Source organism: Strigops habroptila, chromosome 5, assembly GCF_004027225.2.
Source record: "Strigops habroptila isolate Jane chromosome 5, bStrHab1.2.pri, whole genome shotgun sequence".
Lineage (NCBI taxonomy): Eukaryota > Metazoa > Chordata > Aves > Psittaciformes > Psittacidae > Strigops > Strigops habroptila.
In genome coordinates this window covers 76744932-76772777 of record NC_044281.2, presented here as the reverse complement: position 1 = coordinate 76772777, position 27846 = coordinate 76744932, and the positions used below count along the sequence as shown (strand labels likewise).

The 27846-nt window shown below is 42.3% G+C and overlaps 1 protein-coding gene across 4 annotated transcripts in view; it reads right to left on the bottom strand.

Annotated features, from left to right (window-relative positions):
- Nucleotides 1-6119: 6119 nt before the first annotated feature.
- Nucleotides 6120-27846, bottom strand: part of GRK5 (G protein-coupled receptor kinase 5) — a 174160-nt gene continuing 152433 nt past the window's right edge. For all 4 annotated transcript variants that reach the window (XM_030488748.1, XM_030488749.1, XM_030488752.1 and 1 more), the window contains exons 12-16: nt 26975-27183; nt 18258-18395; nt 15674-15811; nt 14720-14851; nt 6120-13978 (exon numbers count right to left, since the gene is read on the bottom strand). In XM_030488748.1, coding sequence (XP_030344608.1) covers nt 13880-13978; nt 14720-14851; nt 15674-15811; nt 18258-18395; nt 26975-27183 — 716 coding nt within the window. In that variant the 3' untranslated portion in view covers nt 6120-13879. The remainder of the gene's footprint in view (nt 13979-14719; nt 14852-15673; nt 15812-18257; nt 18396-26974; nt 27184-27846) is intronic.

Below are 27846 nucleotides of genomic sequence, written 5' to 3'. Positions count from 1 at the left end.
CATGTGTATCTTGCCCATCATCCCCGAATATCCAGGCTTCCAGGACATTAAGGTTTGTATGCAAAAACTCCCTTTGCAGTATATCGTAGCTACTACCTATTCTTCTATTAGAGTGATAATTCCCCAACTCCTGGTAAGTTGATATTTGATATGATAATAAGTTTTGGGCTGTGTTTTGGGATATAAAAGCTTGACATGAAAGACTTTTATTCTGCTACATTGACTGCTAAATTTTAACTTGTTTATATATATGTATTAATATCTGTTTTAAGTTATATATATATAATACTATTAATTTTTAAACCATTTAAAAAGGTTTGGGGTAGGAAGGAGAGACTACTTGTTAGCCAAGCTTTAGCGTTCTTCAATTGCCTACCTTATTCCAACCACTCTAGGCAGGGATATTAGATTTGCTGGGTCCCTTCCAGAATGAAGTGTGATGGAATAGTGAGAGATCAGAAACTTGATTACTTTTTCAGTTTACATGGCATGTTCAAACCCCTGTTTCTCCTTTGGGCTCAATGTTTTTCATTCATTACTAGGAGGCAACATGCCAAATGCTGATGATGGAGTGCCCTACTGAGACATTGCTGGGCTCTCAAACCAGATTTGTGGCTGGACCCTTTGCAAGTATCTAGACTTCATTAGTAATTGTCAAAAACTGCATGAATGATGGCTTTTTATTACACCAAAGGCATTGTCAGGCATAATAAATGATTGCAAAATTTTCCATGATCCCACTGTGGCTGTCATCTACATACAGTGGAGTCTTTCTTTTTATTGATTTGAAACAGCAAGTAATATAAAGCAGTTCTTCACTCAAGCTGAACTGCTAAGGCTTCTCAGAGAGAAAAGCCATGGTCCAGCCTAAGTTGGTGTACAGAAACCAGTGGAATATCTGTGAGAAAGGTGGAAATGGTCGAGCAGTAACTTTGAAAACCCAGGGGACGTTGAACTGTGGACATAGAAAGGCAATCTTTTACATCGTGAATTTCTAGCAATGTTTCCTCTTGCAGTCAATAAAAGGACTCAGAGCATGGACGTTCCCCTGAAATCAACCTGAAGACTCCGCTGATGTCAATGGGGGCTGAATCAGGCCTTTCTTTGACTATTTAAGCAGCTCAAGTATTAATTTGGTGGGTTAGAAAGGAGATAGGCATCATATGATGGGAAAGGAGGAGAAAACTCTATGCACATCTATGATATGCTGTGGGATATAAGGCAGAAGTTGTTCCCTGTGAGGGTGCTGAGGCATTGGCACAGGGTGCCCAGAGAAGCTGTGGCTGCCCCATCCCTGGCAGTGTTCAAGGCCAGGTTGGACACAGGGGCTTGGAGCAACCTGCTCTAGTGGAAGGTGTCCCTGCCCATGGCAGGGGGTTGGAACTGGATGAGCTTTAAGGTCTTTTCCAACACAAACCAGTCTGGGATTCTGTGATGATAATAACAATAAACTTCATAGTTTTAAGATGGAGAAATATATTTCATGTGAAAATTGAAATCCTTGTAATAATACACTGCAGTTCAGTGCAGAGTTACCTGGGAGTAAGGAAAAATCTCTTACAAGTGGGATCTGGCTTTACCATGGGAACAGCAACTCCGGGCTAATGAGATTTGAAAAGGATAAACCTGAAGTTCTGTTAATACAGGCAGGTGAGAGATTCTTTCAGAAAATAGGATTTTCAGAGAGGCCACACAAAACTGTGGCAGTCCATCAGAGCAGGTGGGAGGTAAAAACACTCAGCATTGTTTAAGCTCAACCCAGTAGACTTCTGTTCTGGACACGTATTGGTACCAAATTGCTGAATCTTCATGGAATTTGGATTAAAAACCTAAAACCTTCCTTAACAGCCTTTTACTGTATGGAACCATGAACTTAAAATCCTTATACTACTTTGTCAGCATATTGTAATTTAGATTTCATTCTCTGTTCTACCCCTAATTCTGCTTCTCCCTCCCCACCTATTTTAAATAGTTATCAAGAAATTATTCGGAAACTCCAGCCTTCAACTGGCTTTTCCAGGATTTGGAAAGAGGAAAAAGCTCCTCATCTCAGCTGAATAATATTCCAAACAGAGCTTTGCTAGTCCATTGCTTGGGGAGCTCTCCAAGAGGCTGCTTGAAAGGCCACCTGCCAACCAAAAGTGGCTTCCATGACAAACCATTGCAAGAGTATTTCAACGAGAGGCTAATGGAGCTCAGGAACTATGAAAGCAAGAGGTCTAACAGGAAGACAAAAGCATTTGCTGATGAGAACCAGAACCCCTTCCTCACCTGCAGAGGAAGCCGGCGCAGAAGCAGCTGCAGTGCTGTGGTAATGACAGGGCATGGGAAGGAGAGTGAAGAGTCTTGCAGCTCAGCAAGTCAAGACAACCAAAAAGTGATTGAGTGTAATGACCAAGAGGAAACCCAGAAAGTCCTGGACCTCTACAAGGGTGACTTCCTGGACGTTTTGACAATGCACATCACTGCTCCCCTGGAAGCATTTGTGCAAAAAAAGTGATATTGGTGCTGGTTACAGCTTTTTGTGCTATCTGGAAAGCCAAGAAGAATTGTTCCTGCTCAGAACCACTCTGACTGAAGTAGTTCATGTGTGTCAGTCTGCTCTAGCACAGAAATGTGCTTGTTTGTGCGTGAAAATGTTCTCTCATCTTGTGTTCTTGGTTAACATTGCATGTATTTGTTTTCAGTTATTTTCTGCAAAGAATCAGTATAATTGAGATATAGTTGAGACTTATTAGAGCAGCGTCCTAAATACATGCACACATTACTTGAATCCACAGAATCATAGAACCATAGAATGATTTGTGTTGGAAGGGACCTTAAAGATCATCCAGTTCCAACCCCCCTGCCACAGGCAGGGACACCTTCCACTAGAGCAGGTTGCTCCAAGCCCCTGTGTCCAACCTGGCCTTGAACACTTAAGTGTTCAAGAACTCTTAAATTGCCTTAAGAACCAGGCGATTTGTGTCAGAGTAGCAGCTTAGTTTCCTATTGTGCTGTTTGTATTAGTTAATCTGAAGAAAGACTGTTGTGTTCTGCCTAGTTACTTTGCTTGTTTTAAGCTTCTTGGGTTTTATCATGTCACTTTGACCTGACTCATTTGCACAGATGCAAATCGTTGATGAGAAATGATTGATTTTCAATCATTGCCACATGTAGTCACCAGGTGGATCATTGTAAGTATCTGATACATGACGAAGAAAACACAGACATTAAGTTTTACTTTTCAATATGATCGGCCATTCTGGTTTCATTTGCAGATTCAAAAACCTTTGACTTACATGCCACTATGAGGGCAAGAGCTAAAAATACCATATTTAAGTGAGAATGATGGAATTAAGAAGGCTTCTTCCCTCTTTCCTACTGTAAATATGAGAACAACATAGCAAATGCCTAATGTAATCTAACTTCAAATTGTTTATTATATTTCAGTGTTTATCATGGTCATCTAAGTAAACAATGTCAGCTGCAGCTGAATCTCTTTACTATGTGAAATGTCAATGTTTAATTCCACAGTACACTGACTCTTAGTCCCAAAGCAGGGCAATTGTTTTAAGCTTCCAGAAAGAACTACTACTGCCTGTGGTATCGTCAGCAATAAATTCTTCATTAGTGTTGGCTTGAGTTGCTCTTCTCTCTGTGCTTTCATACTTGTTATAATGAGAGTTAACAAGTAAGCCACCCTCCTGGCTAGACCTCATCCCTTCCAGTGCTCACTTCTCTCCATCACTTTTACCTCCTTGTTCCTCTCATTTCCCCAGCCCTGGTGAAACTTGCCCAAGGTGTGTCTTGTCCCTTCTGCAGTTCCTACTTTCCCTTTTCCCAGTACTTACTTCTTTGCAGAAATATTTCCTCTAGTGCTCCAGGCCTCGTAGTTCTCTCAGAGTGCATGAGTGAATATATGCAGAGGAGAGGGCAGATTGAGGAATCCATCACATCCCTCCTACCAGTCCCCTTAGGAAACAAACAAACAAACATTTCCTCCCAAAAAGGGCAGGAAAACAGTTAGGATTCGTTCCATATCCCTTCCCCAAACCCAGTATCAATGGGATCTAAGGGAACCGAGATGGGATACAGAGAGACCTGAGTCCTTTGTGTGTGAGAGAAAGCATTATATGCTGAAGCTAACTGACTTTTTCAGAACTCACAACTGCCAATGGAGGGAGCAGCCAATTGGGTGAGATTTTCCCTGAAGGGAAATACGTTTTTAGGTTTAAATGAAAGTCTGAAACACATCATGTATTAGCAGATGCCATAGAGGGGATGCATCTGGAGTTCATTGTAAATCTGCCAGAGGTTACTTTCTCCTCTAGGAGTGAATGCATAACATAGTATTATGTGAGGGCATAATACTAACAGTGCAAGGGAACATTATTAATGGAACACAGGCAACCTTCATTCTTTCTTTTCTTACACATGTGGCTTTATGCCCTTCAATGTGTGCTTTTGAAGTTTCGGTTTGCGAGTCCCTTCCTACCTACAAGCTCTGTACAAAAGGCAAATGCCTGTCTTCCTGCTCTTGACATTTTAATCATTATCACACTGCAATGACCCCAGATTACAGGTCTGGAGCATCCTGACCTCTCTGCAGACCCCTGCTTTGTAAGCTAACAGGTAAACGGAACCTTGATCTGTTAGGGTGCTAGTGTTAGTGCAGCAGAGAAACAAACGTTCCCTGGATTAAGAAAAAAATTAACATTGATAAATTGTAATTATAAAAAAAACCAAACAGAAAATCAAGTAAAATTTACCCAATGGGCTAAATGGGTAAATGGGCTATTCAAGCTGCTCAGCCTCTATGGCAGAGTTCCTCTTCTCCACTCCGGACAAGTCAGAGCACCAATTTTAATAGGCCCTATTTTATCTTTTCCTTTTACCGTACACCAAACACTAAACAGACTCACAAAACACATCAAATTAGACTCTGACTTGGCAGAAACTTGTATTGTCTCCTCCCCCAGAAGCACCCCATAGACCTGCAATTGCACAGTCAGGCCCATTTATGGCGTTTTTCATCTGCAAAGCACCCTCAAGGATTCAAAAAGTTTAAGTGTGTTTTTATTAATTGGATTGCCTTCAAAACAGTGTAATGACTTTCTGTGAGAAGCTGCACATCTCATGCCAGAGATAGTGGAAAAGTCTAAGGAAGATTACATCTCCCAGGAGGGAAAGTATCTAGATGTTGCTGTACAGAAAGGACATCAAGTTACAAAACCACCAAGAGCTGGTAGAGAAGGAATAAAATTTCATCTCACATCCTCTCAGATTGTTAAAATATTGTGAAAAATGGCTTGGCTTTGTTTGGAAAGTGATAATACGCATTGACCTGCACTTCTGTAGTCTATTACCTCAGGTTTTACTGAGTTTAGCTGTTGGATGTAGCTGCTGATTTCATGCAGATGATCTGTTTTCACAGTGTTCTTTCATGAAACTCGATGCAAACACTGTTTGCCATTAGCAGCCTCATAAAAATATGCGTTATGCCTCTTTGAAAAAGTATTCTTTCTCCTCTTAAAGAAAAAGCACTGCACCACTTCCCCTCCGGTGATTTTGCAGCTACTCTTTATCTTTGTTTTAGCTCTTTCTGTACGGAATACTCAAGAGTACACTTGGTTGCTGTTGTTGTTTCCTTCTCTAAACACTTTCTCTCTGCCTAATTGGAGCTTAGGTGAAGTCCTCTCTAGGGCCTCATAAATTGGGCTTAAAAACCAGTTCATGTCCTCTGAAGCCTGTGTCTCTACTAGTGATTACATCATTCTTTCCTCAAACTTACTTTTCAGGTCCTAAATGTTGTGTTGGCTGACAGTTTGCAGTGCAGAGGAAGGCTGAGAATGTGGGGATGGGAGGCAGAGGAGGAACATCTCAGGGGAAACACAACCTGCTTTCAGATGAGAACCTGAACCTCCACAAAGTGAGATACAACCTCAGCCTGGTTTTCAGTTCCCTCAATCTCTGCAAAGATGTGATGGGAGAGAACATACAAATGACTGTAATATTAAAAGGCATCTAGCAAGATACGGGCAGCATTCCACCTCACTGTAATCATCTTCAGGATCCCGAAGACTTGAGGAAGCTCTGTTTGGTTACATGCATCATTAAAGCAAAATGTATAGTTTTCATGTATTTAAATTAAGGAATTTATTAAAAAAAAAAAAAAAAGCCAAAAAACCAATCAAAACAGTGGTTTGATCTAGATACAGCAGCACTGTGACATTACTAGGACATTATGTACGAAGAATCCAAGCAGCCATAGAACACAGAAGCCTTTATCTTCAGTAACAATCTCAAAATGAAACTAGCTTCATCAAACAATGTTAAAGATCTCCCTGGAAAGAGAAACAAAACCAAACAGACCCTCCCCACCCCAAACCCTTTGGATACTAGGATGATTTGTTTTTGTACAATACCAACAGCCACTAGCTCTTCTAATTGAGAACACTTGCTTTGATTTATTACAAAAATGATCTGTTGACTCAGTTATGAAAGACGACTTTTAACATTGCTTCTGAAGTGTCTGCTCCTCTTATAGACTACAGTATTAGAAGTGCTTAAAAACATTTAATCCTGGATATTCTCTTGAATTCAATCAGAAGGATATTCCGTGTGTTTATATACCAAATATGATTTTTCCTTTTTAAAGCAGGTGAAAAGACTAACCCTAATATGAAACTGCAGTTTTACAATTCAATTATTAGTCAGATATGGGCAACCACATGATAGTTCATGAAATCTTTAGGTCTATCTACATTTGCTCAGAAACACAAAATAAAGTTTTTACAGCTTTCACCTTCAAAAGGCTAAAATGTTCAGTCTTTTAGAAGAGTGTCCAGTGTTTAAAAGAAACGCAATTGAGGGAGACCGCATTTGATACGCATGAAACATAACTCGTTTGAGCTTGCTATTAAACATATCTAACAGCCGCGTGTGGGGTGATGAGAAAGGAAAACACATTTGTCATCCAGCCACTACCTGAAATGTTTCTTCTCTGGGAGTGAATCTCTACAGGACCACTAATTCTCCACAAAGCCTGGAGTTTCCCTTTGGAGCGCGTTGATTCCAGGCATGTGGCTGCCTCTTTTGTTTCCATAGCTGGGCAGTGAGTTGACCCAAGGTTTGCCATGGATGCATCTTTGTGACTTCACACAGCATTTCACTTAATGAGTACCTAGGGATGTGTTTGCAGGCCTGGCCAAAACAATGTTATTTTGTTCCCTTCCTCATAACTATTGATTTCCAATATAAAGAAAGAGGAGGTGCTTGTGTGAATGCCACGATTACTAGCTAGCTCTTAAGTTAGAAATGAATACTTTAACATTGGCACTGTCACCTCATCTTCCGTTGGAGATGTCATACAGAAGGCAGTGCATTCTGTTTCAGTATCTCTAAGGAACTAAGACAAACCAATAACAAAAAAGAGCCGAATTTACAAGTTATCTCCCTAGCCATGTAAATAAGAGCAGCTATATTAAGCCTATTTCACTCGAATAATAATACAAAGAGTTGATATTGATCTGTTTTATGCACTGACTCCAAAGTGCTTTCTATTGACGGACAGAGAGCATCCCTTCGTGTTTAACAATGGGGAAACAAAATTGCACAGAGGTTTGCCCAGAGCAGTGAAGAAAAACATGGGCAGAATAGGAATACAAACCACCACGTCTGGCTCCAGTACATAAACCAAGGAGAATACATATGTGCCAGCAGTAATACTCATTTTAGTGAATAGGCAGCAATCTGTTTCAAACTGTTTCTTTCATAAGCCCATTTGTCAGTACACTGGCTTAGCTGATCCAACTGCAGCAGCTTGTATTTGTATTATCACAGAGACATTTGGGGGAGGTGAGCGTGTAATACTGTAGCATACTGTTGGCATTTGCCTTCTTTGGTGGTTTCCCCTAAAGAAAATAACTTGCAAAATTCTCTGAGCCAATTTATTTCTCTTTTCGCAGTTAAGGACAGAAAGTTATGACCAGCCAGCACTGAAATACTATTTAGTATAGAAGAGATTGTGTCCTGTCCAGCACACAAAAGAGAAGAATTGTTTTAAACTCATGCAGACTTTCAGCTCAGCATGCGGGTGTTGGTCACTATTATTCTTACTCTAAATAATTAGTACTATTTTAAATTGCAGGTCATATTTGTGAAAGGCTTGAGACAGACAACTCTAGAATCTTCTGTCTACCATGGAGTCATTGAACACACTCGTTCTCCCAAACTTCATTGCCAAATGTACTTCCCAACAGCCTGAGGCAGACTAGGACCATCCTTAGGCAGGAGAGCCTTTAAGTTTGGAGCTTCTGCAGGCTACTTTGTGCTTCATGCTACACAAATGAAGGAAGATGGTCTACATCCCCAGGACCAGACTAAACCAAAGATGTTCTATCAAAGTCCAGTCTTTCCAAAGATGGTATAGAAAATGCCTAGAAATGCCTGATGAATGATCTCCTCTTCACTGAGCGACTGTAAAAGTGAGTATTACAAATACAAGTCAGGAAAAAAAATCACAACTAACTGTGGAGCAGAGGTTAAAACACCCATATCTTGTCCACAATGAAGTCAGGTCCTGCAGGTACCTGTTCCATGGATGTCTGAAAGAAGAAGCAGCTGTGCTATAATGGTGTGCATTTATTGCTCTTCCAGAATAGCCTACATAGGGAATTCTGACTGAGGCTCAGATACATGGGAACAGAGACCTGTGTGATGGATGTTCATGCAGGCTAAGTGGATACCTACTTGCCTTGTCAGACTGTTCCATCTGACCCCCATAGAGACAATGCTGTCTTTGAGCCATGGGCCAGACCCTATGCTTAACAGGACCTTGTGTGTGCAATTTCCAGGTTACTCAAAAAAGCCTGTGAGCAATGTATGATGGACCAAGGAAGAATGTGCATCAATGTGTGATAACAACTGCCACTGGACATGTGCTGCTGACGATACACATATTATGGTAGTTTCACAATGTCCTTCAGAACTCATGGCTTGTCTTCCTTGTCCTGCCCATGGTTTTATTAGTATTACAGATTGGTTTCCTCGTTGTCTTTTTAGCTGAGGCATCTCTACTGAAAAAGATCAACATCAACTGGATTTGAAACATGAGGCTCTGACAGCTGAAGCAAAGAATTCAAGCTGGATCTTGAGGTCTGGTTGAATGACATTAAGAATCAGTATCTTCAAATCAGATGTTTTACTGGGTCAGCCAAGTTTAATTCCTAACTGCTGATGGCACTCTTAGCTGTAGTTTCTGGGGCAGGGGATGACTGCAAATTGAGATGGTATCACACTGTTTTTTACAGATAGCTGGTATTGTCCCTGAACTGCCAGTTACTGTTCAACCCTAATCAGCAGGGCCAGATGAACACTGTGATATTGAATTCTGCAGCTCCCTAACGCTCAGTTTGATCTTCAGTACCGGTTTGATTATCTTCACACCTTTCTGAGCTTCACAAGGAGGGTTTTGTTCAGAAACAACATCTAAGTCACAGCCATTCTTGTAAAAGAAATCTCTTTTTAGATAATCCAGGTCAAAAGTGCGCACCTAAGAGTTTGTTATTTTTTCCCTTCATTATCCCTTTGTTTAAAAAAAGTCTCTCATCCACCCAGAGAGAGGAAAAAATGCTACAAAACTTAAGTGAACCTTGAGACACTGTAGAAAATGAACAGCAAATATCTGAATCATCACAGCCTGTTAACTAATTAGTGTTCATCAGACCACTCAGTAACAATTTAAATAGAAAAACCATGCTTGCACAGTTCAGGATCAGATTGCAGAAGATTTCTGATTCTTAGAAAGAGCGAAGTGTTGCTCATCTGTTTATTTAAAACAAGCAACCAGATCAGAATGTAAGCATTTTTTGGAAAGAATTTGTATTGTAATTGGAAAGGAGATACAGAAAATGAATGAGTCTGGAAAGCTATTAAAGAATTACTCCTTTCTGCTCCTTTGTTATGTGCAAACCCACCTCAGAAACTATTCACTTGGCATCAGAATGCTAGAAATCCCAAATGCTCTCCAAGGTCGTATGATGAAACTATAAGGTGTTTTCTCTCAAAGTCCCTGAACACTCATGGCTCCCAGGGTTTTCTACATTTGGCTCCACAGAGGCAAATGCCAAGTGTCTGTGGAAGCCTGGCTGTGCAGGACTTCAGCCCTGAGTTCTGGGCTCAGATTGTGCCTGGTCACACAGTGGAAGGGAGAGGACTGTGGTCCTACACCAGTCTTGAGGGCAAGGTGAGCTGAATAATAATGAAAAAAAAAGGAGAAAGAAGCAATAAAAAAGAAAATTCTATGGGTTTTGTTGTTGTTGGCAAATTCTGACTAGAAGATTCCTAGGACTGTCCATTATCGCTAGTGATGTATGATATTGATTGAATCTTTCAGGGCTTGGAGACTGAAAGAGTACAACAGTTCTGTTGCCACAGCATCATAATACTGTTTTTCAGACAGGATAGCAACACGTTATGGATGCAGCATGAGATTTCCCTCAACTGGTCTTGTTTTCTGTCTCTCCCCTTACTCTCACTGCTCCCAAGGGCCTGGGATCCAGAGGGACTTCATTCCATGCTTGATGCTTCAGGTGCGCATAAGCATCCTTCTTCCATACCATCTTGAGGATTCAGGATATCTAACCCTAGCATAACGTCCTCCAAGTGTCAGGACTCAATGAATGCAGCTGTCATCATTCAAGGGCTTTGCATCTCCACTGCTAGAGCCCTGGAGGTGCTGAGTGAGGAACTGTCCCAGCTGAAAGGAGAGCAGGAGAAGGCACATACGCTATGATTCACTGTTGTCATAAAAAAGTCATCCACCGCTAGTTAAGGCTGACAGCATCCAAGAGTTATAAGGCCATCTGCAATCGATGTTTGCAATTAGTTCACCAGCTTTCAGTAAAGGGTTTGTTGTTATTAGGATTTTATTTCCCAAGTGGGAGATGGTAAAGAAAATTTTGTCTTCCTACACTAAATTGGTAACATGTAGGTGATTGGGCCAATAGCTGCAGTTTTATCAGATTTATCCAATGAAATATTAATGCCATCCCCCAACCATCTTTCCTTCCTCATGGTGGTAGGCAGATATTTTTAGCCATGGTTTTCTGATGGGGAATATACTTGTCTGTTGCTGCAAAGCAGTAGTGGAAAACAGAGCTTAGTCTTTCACTATACCCCCCATCCAGCACCCTCATCCCTTAGCACCAGTGTAGAGGATGAAATCAACTGAGGGTAAGCGATCATAGTGTATATCATACTGATAGTAGAAGGTGATGTCTTAGAGTGAGAGAAACAGATAGGAGTTGCAACACATTTGCAACTCTAAGAAGAAGTAAGATGTGTGTCTTGTCCCAGGTACACTGATACATGTCAGTTGTCTGGCTAAGATCTGTCACTCCACTTCTCACTTACATTTCTTGAAATCAGGTGAAATCCCACATGTCACTGAAGAAGGCCTGTGAAAACCTCCCAGAGCAAGTATGTCTTCAACCAGGGCGTGCTCAAGTGACTGATCAGATTCCTGTTGACTTAGGTAGCTTTATGTCAGGCCATGAGAACAGAACTGGAAGTATTAGCCCTATCTGTGCATAGTGGCTTTCGCCTCTACAGTATTTCATTCCCTTCCTGTCAAGAATCTGAAATCATTATAGATCTAGTTTATAGCTGATACAGAGAGATAAAATTGCTCCATATTCTCATTTATTACTGTGTCTCTAAAATCTTGCATCTTCCATAAGATCTGCAATGCCATCATCTGGCATGGGAGAGCGACTGAAGCTCTCCCTGAGCACCACCAATATAGGAAAAAGGCATTTCTGGACCACACTGATCTGAAGTAAAAAGAGGAACAACTTCTTGGTGATACTGTGGCACACTTACATAGCTTCACTACATGTTTACTAATGACCAGGAAAACTGGAAGTTTTTGGAATGACATGGACTTGCACCTTAACTTACTTTACTCCTGATAAAGGTACCAAAGCCTCATCTCCCTTTCTCGACTTTTCTCTGTCAGCTGTGTAACATAAATCCTGTCCCTGTTCTGTCTTTCTCCCTCATGACCTCAAGCTGTTTTAGCATGTAATTCCTGTGTCTTTCTCACTCAGAGATTTGCCACTACTAACCTGCATCTTTTTTCCCCTCTCCATTGGCCAGCTAGAACATATACATGATAGTCTAATGACTTTTGGCTATTAAAACTTCCACTGGAACAGTGCTTCCTTGTACCCTGGGATAGCTGCCCTACTAACTAAAAGGATTTTAGACACACCAAGCTGATCTTCGGATGTTCCTGATGACCCAAAGGTGGAGAATCATCAGTATAATCTAGACAACAATGTAAAGAGCACAATGCGCCAACATGTTTTACAGAAGATGTTGGGCTATAGAGATCCTGTCTGCACTTAGGGGGGACAAAGGTTTTCCAATTCCTGTTGAAGGGAAGTAGCCATATTTCTGATCTGGTGTTCTTAATAACTATAGATAGTGACATACTTTAGACGAACATGATTCTGATGCCCGAGGTACTGCTACTGATCCTGCCTGACCCTATTTGTATTACTGGGAACAATGTTTTCATCAATCGTTAAAAGATCCTGGACAAAGAATGATGGACCCAAAAGTGGGAGGTATTATTTCATGACGGACATTTTATTCAATTGAGTTGATAACCTAATTGAGGGGACGAGCCATGGTGTGTTTGGCATGACACGTGGAAGTGCAGATGCAACCTATAGGTTCTGCTACTGCTCAAAAGCAGATCAGATCCCACTCTGAACCTCCACAGCTCTAGAAAGCTGTCATGAACCTCTTGGTCAGAACAAACCAGACTAGCGAATTTCTCTCTTGCTACCTGTGTGATATGAGCAACTTTGGAAAAGCCTTGGACATTTGACTGCAGCATGGGGAACACTTAAGTTTTGCTCTCATTTCAGCAGGTGCAGATTCCAAGTCCTTGAAAAACAAATGGTCATTTGCTTTCCTGGTCACCTCTCACTCAGTTTTCTTCATGCTGTTGTTAGAAACAGCACAACAACTAGCGAAGCAAAAGGGCTTAAAATAGGCTTCCCTTTCTAACGAAACAGTTTCTGACGAGCTAACAACATAAGGAAGTGCAAATCTCAGCTGTGCTGGTCCCATGACATCCCAAACCTCAGGCGTAGCAAGTAGCATTCTTGAATGCATCAAAATCTTGTCTTTTAGCATTTAATGCGAGACGATACAAACTAATGAAGAGGAGAAATGTATGCAGTGTTGCTGTAAACCAAATATACAGATGTAAAATAACTAAGAATAAACTGTTCCATACAAATGCATGTCAATAAACCCCAGTCTGATAAAGTGATTTATGAATAATTCTCTAGAATTACTAAAAAGAATGATTTCTCATTTGAGGCTCTGGAAGTCTCGAGTCACATTGTTGTTTTTTTTTTTTCTCTTAAAAAAATGTCTTAAAACACATGGCTTTACAGCTGCTGCTTGGAAAATATACACCTCCAAAGTCTGACTTTCATTTAAATACAAATGTACAAAATGTAAACTGAGACAATAGAGAAATTTACAAAACTTTCCTTTAAAAATAATAAAGACAAAATTCAGTTCTAGTATGATGCTAGTTAAATACGTGCAAGTAGTCATGTTCATTGAATTTCTATTGCAATGTTCTAAAGAGACAAATTTGATTCACACAGTCTTGAGTGCCACCTCCAAAAACAGACCTGAGTGGAAAATTCTTCTTAAAATGCGAGGCTCCACTGGAAGGAATGGATAGAAAATCTCCTTTTTGGGAGATCCTTTTTATTTTCACTCAATGGTGGAGGCTCTCTCATCCATAGAAGCGCCATAGATTATAGTGGAAGGATGCAACATGTTGTTTCATAGAACTGAATTGGAACTAGCTGCTTCCAGTGGAGTTTGAACTTACGTGATTTGAATTTATGTGGTGATTTAAACTGGCCTTTGAATTTGAAGAACTCTTTGAATTGTTCTGGTGCTGTAGAAAGAGGAAGACAATGACAATTAAATTCCCCAAATATGCCATGCTTTCTTTTAGTCCAACACTGTTCATTTTATGGTGATTGATAACGTACTGACTGGACTGCAAGATTTTTGTTTGAAGATCTTTAGATGTAAAATATTCTTCACTTTCTTACCCATATTCTCTCTAGGTCAGGAGGACCATGGCAGTTCTTGAGGAATCCAGCCAAGAAGACTCACTAGAGCTCCAGGAGTCAAATCAATTCACTGCAAAACATCAGGACCTGCTAAATCTGACTAATGCAGAGGACACCTGCCAATGCTCAGGTATGGTTTTAACCGTACAGAAACAGACTGGTCTGAGAATGTTATTTAGATTTGCTAGTGGTGCCATGGTGCCTCGCGAAAGCTGTACATCATGTGGTATTCGGTCTGCTCTCTCCTCTTGTGTTTGGAGACTACTGCACTCAAAATTTGCCTTTTCTTTAAAAACACAAATCAAGGACTTTCACAAAGAACTTATTAAAACCATATAACCATAAAAGGCATTTCAGCATATGGCTGAAAAATAGGTTGGGTAAGAAGTTTTCAACTGCTGGAAACAAAGCTCATGAACAATAGTGGAACTTCTGCTGGTTAAAAAAACCCCAAGAGCTAGATGGGAAATCTGGGATATGCAGTATAAAGTACCACCAGCACATGGCTGTGAACTTGGCATCTATGGGATTTTCCATGTCTTAGTCATGAAAGATCTCACCTGTCGTTTAAATATTCTCTGTAGCAATCCTTTCTTGGGTGGCTCTGGGGGGTAGCTTTTGTTTAGGTCTGGTGAAATAGTACCATTTGGTCCAAATACATTCAGTTCTTTGAAACACTCTGTTTCTATCATCTAATGGGATACAATAAGAAAGAAAAAAAGAAATTATACATCTGCATTAAATATATTCCAGCAGGGCTGGGTTGTTCAAAGTCAACATCAGGACCACCAGCTTCAGCAGTATGTTAGGAGAGTTAACAGTTGAATTCCTGCTCTTGGCTATAGAAGACAAATAGGATGTATGAAAAAGGGAGGCTGAGTCTGCTTTGCATGTTTGCACATCAGCCTTATTAGAAGCTGCCCCATAAAGATTTCTGTTCTTTTCTTCAGGCCTGTAGAGAATATTGGGTAAAGACAGGCACACTCACAAAATCCCAGCTATTAGCACCCCTCTGCCTAAGTGGATCTGCTGTTTGATCCACAGTTGGATAGTGAAATCAACTGTTGGTTGTGTTTTGTATCAAACAGAAACAAAGACCCTGATCTGGAGCAGTTGAAGGTCCAGAGCCAACTGCTGCAGCTGGGATGTGCTGCAGGTACACGACAAAGGTGAGATCAGGATCGCCAATGGTGGAGCCTTCCATTAGGATTTCCAGCCAGCCCACAGAAGTTCCTGAGAGCTGCTGTTGAAATACCTCTGTAGAAATCCAGGAGAAGGAACTACAGTAGGATCCTTGCCAACTTACACAAATACGCAGAGCCAACAGATGCAGTCACCTGAACCTGCCATCTGTGGTACATTACAGATCTTGAAAGAGGCCATTTGTAACTTATGAAAGCATTAGAGTCTGGCAAGTTATCCAGTAGCTATATATTACTGGAAATATACAGCTCCTCTTAAACCATCTGTGTTCGGGGTTTTACTGGAGTAATTTTACTATGATACATCCTTACCTCATTTTGCCATGGAATAGACACTGATCCTGTGGAAAACTTGGAATAGAAATCATCATCTGTTTGGTCCAGGTTAACTCCTTTCACTGTGGAGAATTGCTCGATGTCTAACACATCCTTGCAGTATACTGCTCTGGGCTATCTCAGCAGAAAGAGAAAACACAGAAAGACAGCAAGAGAAAAGATATTTCTGAGTCTGACCATGTGTTTTCATTCACAGATTCAGCCAAGAGAGAATGCCCAACAACAAGTGACTATCTGTGTCCTGCTCCTCTAGACTCGCTCTGCCTGCATGGTTTCCATCAAAGACTGACTTCGCTTTAAGCATGTTAAGCTTCCCATTTGAAGTCCTTAAAGCACCAGCGCAGCCAAAGTGGGCTTTACTCATCCATGTAGCATATGGTTAAGAGGTGAGGGAAAAGGACAGAAAGAGCAAGAAAACAAAAATCAAATCCTTCTTTTCAAGTAGTAGTAGTCTTTTCTAGTAGTCAGTTCCCTCTCTGTTGAAGAGTAGAGACAGGAAAGCAGTATGTTTGTGAGTGACACTCTGGAGACAGCTCTGAAAAGGGACCTCAAATAGAAGTGCCCCTTCTGCTCAGATAGCTGTGGAATTTGCAGCTTAAAAGTTTAAAGGAATGTATACTAATTGCTAAAGAAAACAGAAGAGGTTTGGCATTTTTCCATTGTTTTCATTAATAGCTCAGCTGCTGGAAGCTGTCCAGAATCACCTCTATTAACTCCTTCAACTTGGCTGCATTTCTTCAAAGAAATACTCAAATGGCTTTGCCTTTTTAAACTACTTAATTATCTGTGATGACAGAGACCGGACTCTTTGCAATGACGCTGCTTTTAGCTCCTATTCCAGCAGTCAGCCACAGAAAGCAGAAATCGTCATCACTGGCTACCTGTCATAGTTAGCGTGGTCATCTGCATGCCTAGAGAGTTCCCATCAACAACACAGTTATCCTTTGATGCGCAGGAGTAATTGAGGGGTGGCTTGTGGGACTAGTTTGACCTGCTGAACTCAAACACGTATTGAATCTGAATCAAACATGTATTCTACTGTCTACATATGGCATTGACTGTGCAGCCCAGGGGTCCAACCGTGCAGTATTTTATCTAGATCTGAGCAGCGTGACCAAAGAAATCAAGCTGATTCCTGACGGAGGTCTTATTTGCTGGAGGCTGCATCCCTCTGCATTCCTGATGGCTGCAATCCACAATGTATTTGTGGAGAAGTAGTCTAGAAGAGGATGGAGATACATGGGTTGGATTACAACCCTTGCCATTGGCTATATAGCTTGGGGTGATTCAGCTGACTTCAGTAAAGACTTGGAAATCTATTGATGAAGTGCCAAATAAATTAAATTAGGAGCAGCTCTTGAGCTCCCAATAAATAGCCATAAAAATTTATGTGCCGCTGCTTTAGCAAATATGTCTATCAGAGGTGCCTCCTGGGCCTTACATGCCACAGTTAAGCTTTTAATACACCCTGGCGGATCCCAAATTCCAGCCCAGAATTTTCTCATTTTCTACATCAGAAAGAAATAGTAGCTTGTCTCCTATTTCTTCCCACTAAAGCAGGTCGTAACACCACGGGCTAATTGGCAGAAATAACTAGGCCGCATAGTAAAATGTAAAGCAAAACCAGAGCAGCTAAAGTAAACTTTTGAAGCATTCAAACCACTTTGGTTTGGTTGAGTTTGCAGCAACGTGAATGAGAGCTGCCAAGATGATACTTTCCTTAATACGTTAAAATGGCAGTGTTTACTTAGAACCATATGGGAACTTTAAGGATAGAAGATCTAGCCAGAAAGAGAGCCCTGCAGGAGGAAAATAATCAGATAACTCTGCACTGGGGTAGAGACCGACACCACAAAAGGGTGGAAAAAGTTTTGTTATTGCCAATGCAACAAAGACTTTCAGTATGCGCAAGAGGGGTGTGAAAACCTGAGTAAGGACCCAGTGTTGGGTTCCATGCCCCATGAACACTAACAAGTTCAAAATGCTGTCTCAAGTCCAAGTTACCTTCTCTGCTTGAGGTGACACTTGATATCCGAACCTGGTTCAGACCCTCTGTAACCAATGCCTGTTTTTATGATGATCCAGTCTATTCCTCAGTTCCATAGAGCTTTGGACTTTGTAATTCCAGCTTCACCTTGGCATATATATCCATCTATTTGTATGCGTACATGTGGCTTTCATTGATGATTGTTCCAAGCACCACCTGGTGCTTGGAATGGATATGGGAATACAAAGGTTCCCAGTTTAAAGTTTGGGAACTGAGGCATGAACCGATCAAGTGGTGTCTCCAGTGTCACACAGGAAGACTGTGGTAAAGTGAGTGGGAATGAATCAAGTCCCAGGTTACCACCCTGTATGTAAGCCCACCCACCCTGCATACGCATGTCTACAAATCAGCTCTCCTCTTCCTCCCAGCCTCCCCACTCCAGTCCTACCACTTATCACATCTTCCCAGGGCAGCTATTCATGCAAATAGTGATGACAGCTCTAAGAGAGAGAAGATATTTTAGAAACAAATCTTTTGAAAGAGGCCATTGGGGGTTCTTCCTATTGTACTTACATCAGGGACAAAGGGAGGATCCAGCATTCCTGCTTCTAACCGCTTGAAATTCATGCTCTTGAAAAAGGGGTGCCTCTTCACTTCTGCTGCACCTTCCCCTTGACACCCTAGCCGCTGCTTCACATCCTTGGTGAGGAGCTGAAACATGCCAAGAGGAATGGAGAGGACGTCAGAAAAGCAAGAGCTTCACAGAGGTATTTTTATCTCCAGTTGGTTTTGAATGTGCCCAGAGGGAAGTCCAGAGGGGAATTGTAATGCTGTTACTTAATGGCCCAAGTGAAATGGATTAGGAGTTCACTGTTCTACATGCTGGTGAAACCCTTTGAAAATTACCTGATGTAAAGTGTTTACAGTCAAAATAGAGACAGTTGCTTCTGCTGACTTTCAGCAAACACTTTCAAGAAGAAGCCTAACATACCCTAATAACATCTATAGATGCATATTCATGAGCCCTGTGCTCTTTCTCAGTTGTGTTTCTGTTCCTGTTACTCTCGTAAGTGTAATTTTCTCATGTTGTTTAGACTGAATGACTTCACCATCAAAACGTATTTCCCTCCACTCATTGCAGTATATTCCACTACACCACATGACACAGCGAACCAAACCATTGTGCTCATGGGCCTATCTCTGCTGAACTCAAGGAGAGTTTTGTCCATGGAGCCAGCACTGGTAACCATCAGCATTGTTTGTTTTCAGAGAAGGGCAATGCACCACCTCTGCCCGCTATAGCAATTCCGGCCTGTTTCCTGGGTACCTGTAATGGAGCAATGGACACTGACTGAACTCAGCATCCTTGGGCTATTAGATAAGCAGGTCCATGAACACAAACACAGAGGTTGTAGGTCCTAGAGGATCTCGTGTGGATGGACTAATTGATCTGCAAGAGAACACCTCAATGGAAGAACAATTCTGGCACAGACAGGTGGACGAGGAAACAGAACATGTAGCCACATCTTCACCAAAATGCCTCTTCTTTTAAATCATACGCGTAGAATCAAGAAGGCTAAAACAGTGTCTTAAGAGATCACATCTCAACAGTTGAAGAGAGGCAGAGCTCAGCATGCAAATGACTGGTACAAAAAGACCAGCACCTGAACAGGGACATTTTAAATGTATCACTGACTTCAGGCAATCTGCTGAAAAGTAAAGGTTCATAAACTTGTTTCTTTTTTTTTTCCCATCCACTCATCCTAGAGGGTTGGACTAGATGACCTTTGAAGGTCCCTTCCAACTCAAACTATTCTATGCTCTTTGAGGAAGCCTGCATGATGCTCTCTTACAGGAGGGAAAATTTAACTCCGAACTCATCATGATGTGCACGGAGATTTCAACTGCTTGTTAAAGTGATGGATGACATGTGCCTTGGTACAACAGAAAACTAAACATGCATTGAAAACAGTCAAGGATAGCTTTGCTGGAGTCTCCACTCTGTGGAGAAAGGCTACATGCTTACACCGCAACATCACGGAGGAAAATAACACCAGCCCTTTTCCATAAGCAGGGTATCCTTCCTGGAGCCGGGCACGCTTCAGGCAGACACCCACAGCCCCACACTACCCACCACGGCCGCTGGGCAGGGGCAGGTAGCGGGGCGGGCAGGGATGCCCGGCTCAGCCCGGCGGAGGGAGCGCGGCTGCGGGGCGCCCGGGGGCCGCCGGGGGGCAGCAGAGGAAAGGGCAGCGCCGCCGGGCAGCGCGGCGAGGCCGGGGCGGCGGCCGGGCGGGCCGGGGCGGTGGCCGGGCACGGCCGGCGGCAATGAGGCGTTCGCTTCCCTCGGGGATGAACCGTGACCGGTAAAGCGGGCTGGGAGCTGTGTGTGGGCTCTTCGCTGGGGCAGGAGGGGAGCGGTGCCCGGCGGAGGGGAAGATTCTCGCCTCACCTCCTCTTCCGTCTGCAGCTTTGCTGCTCCAAAGCGGAGCTGAAAAGCAGCGATCTCCCGTTGCAGCTTCCCCAGGTGGGCTGTGCAGACCAATAGCACTGAAAGGATTAGCAGAACTCCCTGGGAATGCCTTCCCACGCCCATGCAGGACATAGGGTGGTTTGCGTTATAGAATCATAGAATTAGCTGGGTTGGAAAGGACCTTTAAGATCACCAAGTCCAACCTTTACCCCAGCACTACCAAGTCCACTGCTAAACCGTGTCACTCATCTACACGGTTTGTGAACACTTCCAGGGACAGTGACTCCACCACTGCCCTGAGCAGCCTGTTCCAATGGCTGAGCACCCTCTTGGTGAAGAAATTGTTCCTAACATCCAGTCTAAACCTCCCCTGGCGCAGCTTGAGGCTGTTTCCTTTTGTCCGACTGAGCCCATGGGAGCCCCCCTGAATAAATCCCTGGGGATCTTCCTAGTGTTACTTGACAGCCAGGGCAGTCAGCACACAGAGCTGTACTGTGCAGCACCTGGCTGGGGCTCAATTAGGAAAGCAGAAGGCAAATAGCTCTGGGAGGGTGGGAGAGGAAAATAAGTGTTTCAGGTGATCAGGCAGACAATCAGGTGCAGCGCTGCAGGAGGCTGGGAGCGGGGAGCCAGGCACCTTTCCTGCACAGGATGGCTGGAGATGTTGCTTGTAGGCTTTCCAGCTCAGGATATGCCCCAGTACCCTCTGGTTTTGTTGCTGTCTCAGCCACATCATCTCAATGAGGAGGAACCTTGAAAGCATTGTTTGTTGCTAGTGTGAGGTTGGTGATTTTTCCTCTGGTGTCTGGCTAAAGCTGAGGTTTTTTGTCCTTATCATGTTGACGGGGTCACAGCTCTTTAGACTTCTCTGAATGCTCTGCCACCCCCTGGCCATCAGTGGTTTTCTTATCTGGCTTCCACAGCCTCCTCAGTTCTGTATTTTTTTTCTGGGGGCCTCACTTCCAGCCTGAGACAGCAAATGGCATTGTCAATCAGTGTGCCCCATGTATGCATTGATCATTCTCCAGCCAGTCCTGAACAAGCTGCAATGGCAGAGCCCAAGTGGTCAGAAGAGGTAGTGAAGGGATTTGTGGGACATAAGAAAAGAGGCTTCTGCTCAGCTCTTTCTGCCTCGGCAGCAGCAGCAGCAATAGCCAGAAGAAACTGTATGGATCAAGGGATGGGGCAAAAGTGAGTGGTTCTTCCAGTTTCCAGATAGCAACGTCCCTTTCTTCCTCACAGTTTCTTCTGCCTCTGCTGCAGTCTAGGTGGTGACATCTGGTCTGACTGGTCACCATGACTGGCTGGTTCACAGACCGAGAAAGACTTGAAGAAACATCTCTATGCCTTGCTATCCTCCGAGTGCACAGATTCACATGAAACAGCACCATAATGATCCAGTTCATAGGAAAAGACCTTTCTTTGGGCACTTCTCTTGAGCTTGCTTTCCCTGGGTAGAAAGAAAAAGGGATGTTTTCCTTTCAAATCCTTGCATAAGACTTCAAGCTCTCATGGTGTTGATGCAAGATTCTTTGTTGTGGGGTTTTAGGGGGACTGGGTTTGGTTTGAATCCCAACAGGCATATGAATTTAACCTATGTGAAGATCACTTTGGAATTTCCAGTCAAGACCTGGTTTGCTCTATTGTGACTAGGCAGAAAAGATGAAAATTCTTTTGATCTTCTATTCTTATGTTGAGAAGACCTTCCTGACAGGTGAAAAGAAGAATCTGAAGGCAGAAGAACCACTTTTACTACCCATGTCTCTGACTTGGGTAGTAAAACGTATCACTTTTGGAACTGATACCTTGAAGCTTTCAGGAACAGTGCTGTTGAGGAGCAAGTTGTAGTAGGAAGGGGTAGATATAGACTTGCCTGTAGATGATAAAGGAGACCTGTGAGTTTCTGCTCTACAAGTCACCTGTGAAGGGAAGAGGGAGGTGACTTTCCCGTCTGTGCTGCCAGTAATTCTCCAGCCTCTGGAATAAGTGGGAAGATCAAGCTAATCTGGGAATTTACCCTTGCCAGGCTGTGAATGTTAGAAGTTGGTTGGAGTTTGTGGTCAGACGATAGCGTAGTTGAGGATAGAAAAAGACTGACTGGGGATTCCTGGGCTCCTCCATGATAAACAAGGGAATATTCAGTAACCTCAGATGCAAGATAGAAGTCTCTGGAGCATGAATGCAGTTGGTCATGGGTGGCTGAAAGACACAAAAGGAAACAGGCCACTGGGAATTGGCTGGGACTGAAAGATCGCAGAAAGGAGATGGTTGTCCTGCAAAGCCCTGCTGGGGAGCAGTGCCTGCCTCTTGAAGAGAGTCCCGGTGGAGAAAAAAGTAAGAAATTAATGGAATTTGTTAAGCTGTAGCCGCAGGCAGCTCTAGAGATGGCAACAGGTGAAACCAGACACTTCTGGCTTCTGTTATGGATATGAAGAGATAACATGAATTAGAATATTTTTCCAGAAGAAATAGTCCTTCCTTTCTCCAAGCAATAATGAGTCTCGTACCATTTCCTGCAGCACCAGCAGCTTTCTGCAATAGTAAACCTGTGTAATAGCCCGAAATATGCACCCAATTTGGGAATCTGATCAGGAAACGAAAACTGAGATAACATTAGTATGTTTTGAGTCATCTCTACTCTTTTGTTTAATTCCATTTAAAAGGATGTATTTAATATGAAGAAAGAGCAGAACAAAAGCAACTACATCAGGCTGATGACAGGCCCTCTTGGGACAGCAGTGCAAATGACCCAAACAAATGTAAGACCCAGCCAAAGCCTATGGGAATTCACAGGGCTTCAGATCTGAAGATGGCTTATGGCCATCCAACCATGCATGAAGTTGATACCAAGCAGCAGAGCTTTATATTCTGGTAACAAAGGCTCCAGATAACACTGGATGTGTGTAAATGAGGGCAGGATTCAGTCTACAGAGTTACGGGCAAAGTGTGACTAGAATGGGACTTTCAAAGAAAAGCCTTGAGCAGCAGCGGTGAAGTTACATTAAGATCTTTTCTCCTGGTATGAAGAACTCTCTGATACTTTCATGTCACTCATTTGTTCCCCACTGGGGATTCAAACTCTGCAATGTCTGAGACTTTTTTTCCACGACTTTGTTTTGCTTCCTTTACAAACAGAAACAACTGTTGTGAGGATTGCTAAAAACAGACAACAGTCCCCAAAGTGCTGCTTTATTTATCTTCATGTGATCAGTCAGTTCATGTCCAGATCATACCATGTAACAAATAACTCCAAGTCTGAAGATGTTAGTCTTAAAATTATAGAAATAAGAGAAATGTTTTCTAGGGTAAGGGTGCAAAACATTTCTGCTCATGAAAGGAGAGAAGCGCAATGGTAAAACCACTTCCATTGACCCAGATGATCAAATAGCTTAAGGGATCACCAGTTAAATTTCAACCCTTAAAAAGAAGTAAACATACTATTTTTAACGTATTTTAGAGAACAGAAAAGTTCTGTGGTCATCTCTCAATTACTAAATGAGACAAGACAGTGGTGTGGGAACTGAAGATGCCAGAATGACAGAACTGGCTGTATGTTGCACTGCTTATGCATATAGAATCACAGCCCAACCTGGCCAACTGAAAAGTCAAAACTCTCAGGCATGGGTGACAATTGATCTTATTGCAAAGGCTTACTACTGAAGATTATTATTAGCAATAACAATAGCAATGATAAATCATTTGAAGACCACCTTGATGTGTGTGAGGTGCCTCTCAAGGTAGATGAAAGAATAGTTATTCTCAGGCAGTGCTGATAAACTTTAAGGTGTTATAATGTGCGAACAAGCTGGTTTCCAGGGATGAAAGCAGGAGGAGTAGCAGTAGCAGTATGATGACAGAGTTTCTGATTGTGAGGAAGAGAAAAAATTGCTTTTAGGGAAACAATGAATCCATCATCTTTTAGTTGGTTGAGGAGGCACTTTGGGGATGGAATGGAAATCAGAATCACAGAACAGCTGAGGCTGGAAGTTGCCTCTGGAGGTTGTCCAGTCAAATCTCTCTGCTCAAAGCAGAGTCACCAACAGCATGTTGGTCAAGGCCATGTCCAGCTGGGATTTGGATATCTCTAAGTGTGGAGACTCCACAGCCCCTCTGGGCAACCTGGTCCAGCATTTGCCTACCCTCACCATGGAAAAGTGTTTCTGATGTTCAGAGGGACCCTCATGTGTTCCAGTTCATGCCCATGGCCTCCTGTCCTGTCACTGGACACCAAACCAGGAGTTTGGCTCTGTCTTCTTTGCATTCTCCTACCAGAGATCACTTTTGTAGAGTAAAATGTGAGACGCTGGAATAAAAAGCCTCAGGGAAGCTAGTCTGTGGGAAACATAGACAAACAGGACACTCAAAGAGAGGCAGAAGAGCACAGCAATATGGGCCCATCCAATACTGTTGACTTGAATGCGCTTCAAGTCACATCTTTGGATGCAAGACTGCACTTGTCGGGGAAAACACACACGTACATCAATGAAGTAGAAGACATAACAACAACAAACAGGGAGCATTTCCTAGAAAGACTGGATTTTTTTCACAGAAAAAACACACCATGAAGCAGTTATGTTATATGGGAACTATGGGTTGGGGAGCTTCCCAGAAAGCCAGCTGCCCCTGTTCCTAATTATTTATTATTCATCTCTGCTTCAGTCCAAAATGAGGTCTGATTTATGGGAAATTACTTATAAAATGAAACATGGAAATACGGGACGGATGATGATTAATGGGAGCTATGATATGTGCCTGCAAAAATGCAAAGGGCATAACCATCCAGGACAGGAACGTTGACATGGGGTGACACTAGAGGGTTTTCATATGACTAAAAGAATAAAGACAATACATTTCCTGGTGGCGATGCTATTAGGTTATGGAGAAAGCTTTGAAGAGAAGGTTAGGCAATGTGGTGGAAAACATATTGTTCCTTACTCCTGCCCTGAAGAGCTTGCTATGGGAAAGCCTTTTATGCTGGATTTTTGTGAAGGCTGAAGTTAGATTTATGTACCGCAACTTTATGCTTCATTTTGCAAATATAATGGGTACTTTATTATTACTTTTTTGATTCCTTGTTAAGATGCTGATACAAAGGAACAAAGTTCTGTTTTTTTCAATATAAAGAGCAAAGAGAATTTGAGAAAATATACTTGAATCATGGATTTTTAAAGCTAACATTTGATAATTGACTTCTGGATGGAAAACCACAATAAATAAACATGCCACGTGATTGGACAGTGAAACAGTAATGATCAAGTTGTCAGGAATGATTTACACATAGTTCGTGCTTCCTTGAGGCAAGGGAACAAGACAACTTCCTGAGGTCCCTGACTCCCTGAAACCATTGGCTTTATGGCTTGAAGATGAAAATGACCGCTATAGCATAATGACTTTCACTGTCTACTCCTTTCAGAGTGCTGGGTCATCTCCAGCACTATCCCATCAATGTTACATTTAATTCTTCTGAGCTTTAAGTTGGTTATTTTTGAAGTATACTTTCATTCTATTATGTCTCATGGCTGCAACTAATGACAGAACAAGCAACAAGAGTGTAATTTTTGCCTCACATTTTCATTTCACGCTAACAACAGGACACGCACAAACTCTGCCACTCCATCAGATGCTTCTCCTCACCTGGTGGGAGTTGAGATGCTACTAGAACAGCGATAGCAAGCTGTTAGAGCACATGAAATGGTCTGTAAGAGCCTGTGGCTGTCCTAGATCCTCCCACACTGATTTCACTAGGGGCTCTGCAATGCAGATTAAGGGCAGTGAATGGCCTAGAGTATCTATCAAGAGTGATGTCAGTTAATTACTACCCCAGGGATTCATCACTAAGTTGGTGCATTGTGAGTTAATGACTTCCAGGCATGATACTTGGCAATGCTACCATTATTATTTTTCAGTGTCTTTTTGTGAAGCCAGCCAACCAGAAATGTTGTTGATCTGCTGTTTGCTTGCCTGTTGCACAAGATACTGGTGAAACTCTCACTACCTATTTGTTGACCTTTCTTTCCCTTCATTCTCTCTCTAACAGCATACACAGATATGTCATTATCTCCAAAGGAGACTTCACTCTTTAGCAAATAACATCAAGAAAAAGGCCACATCCCTTTCCAAATTACAATTCAGCCTTCTGAAGATGGTTGTTGACAAGACATTGATGATTTCAGACACAGCTTTGAGAGTTCTCAGAGGGTTTGAGGATTTCCATTGTCAGACATGGCTATTGTGCTATGAAAATGACTCCCAGCTGAAAGAGTGAGAAAACATTTTAAAGGACAGCTCAACAGTATTAAAAAAAGCTGGATACCCTGGCACCCCAGGGGAAAAGCTGCCAAAAAGTTGGTGAGATGGGGTGGGACAACATTTGAGTGTCACAATAATTTCATTGCATAATCTTCGTCCTGCTTACCCCCAGCTCTCACCAAAGACAATGGAAGCATGGGGTTTTCAGTTCCTTGCAGGAGACAATCAGAGTCTTGCATCATCAAGTCCTTTTTATTTTTTCTCCAAGATTATAAAAGACAGAAATGCATTCTTGACTGCAAACTAACATTCAAAGTCTCACGAGAATAGATACCGCTCCCTTGACCATAAAACTTTGGAGAGGACTCAAGATGACCGTGCTGAATCTCATGGAGAAGCAAGCCCAAATAAACACAATTTGAATGAACAGAGAATGCAGTCATCCCATCAACAGATGAGCTTCATTAGTCCTTGTCTCTGCAGCCCATCTATGGTACTGTGTTACCACTCAGACCATCAGATACAGCTTGCTAATGAAGCTGCCACACTGGGCCTTCAAGCCCCTTACCATTTTACAGATGGACTTGGCCTCCTCAGAAAACTTATGGGAGTACACCTCTTCTGTCTCCAGCACTCTTCTGTCCACTTCTTCCCTCTTCACCTTCTCTTTCCTTCCACGGAATGGTGATTGCCCAGCAATCATTTCATAAATGAGACAGCCTAGCCCCCAGTAGTCAGGGCTGAGTGTGTATCTCTGGTTGTTCAACACTTCAGGAGCTGTGGAGGAGAAAGATGTGTCTTGTGGAAATGCTTGATATTCGCATAGGCAAAAAACCTTAAGTTTCTAGAAGTTCCATTCTAGAGACTGAATACACATGCACAGAGAGTGGTTGCTGTTGATGGCATTACAGAAAATGCAGTATGGTCCATGCCATGGTTTTTTCTCTACATGCTCCATGCTATGTTCATGCTGTTTTCTGACTTTGCTACAAGTCAGACCAATTAAAATAACAAAAAGAAGTTGAAGCTAACTATTAAGCAGAAGCCTGATCTTAAGAATCTTTCCAGATTTCTCCATTTAGGGAAGGAATGACATGCAAACACACATCCTGTAAACAACAGTGACATTTCTTCAAAAGCTCTGTCTTTTTGGTTAATTTATAACTTATTTTTTCCCCCTTCAAAAAACCAAATCCATTTATTTTGTGTTGCAACCATCCAGTATGCTTTGGCTCTACAGTCACTGTCTTGCAGGCATCCTCACTTCTGTACATGGGTACACACACACATACCCATATGCTCACAAGCACAGAGTCTCAGTGTGCACACGCACTTAAACTGAGATAACAGAAGTTAGAAATGACAACTGATTTGCTTGCTTTCATTCAAGTCTCCATATGATGTAACAGTGGCTCATATCAGCTAGTTTCTATTTAGTCA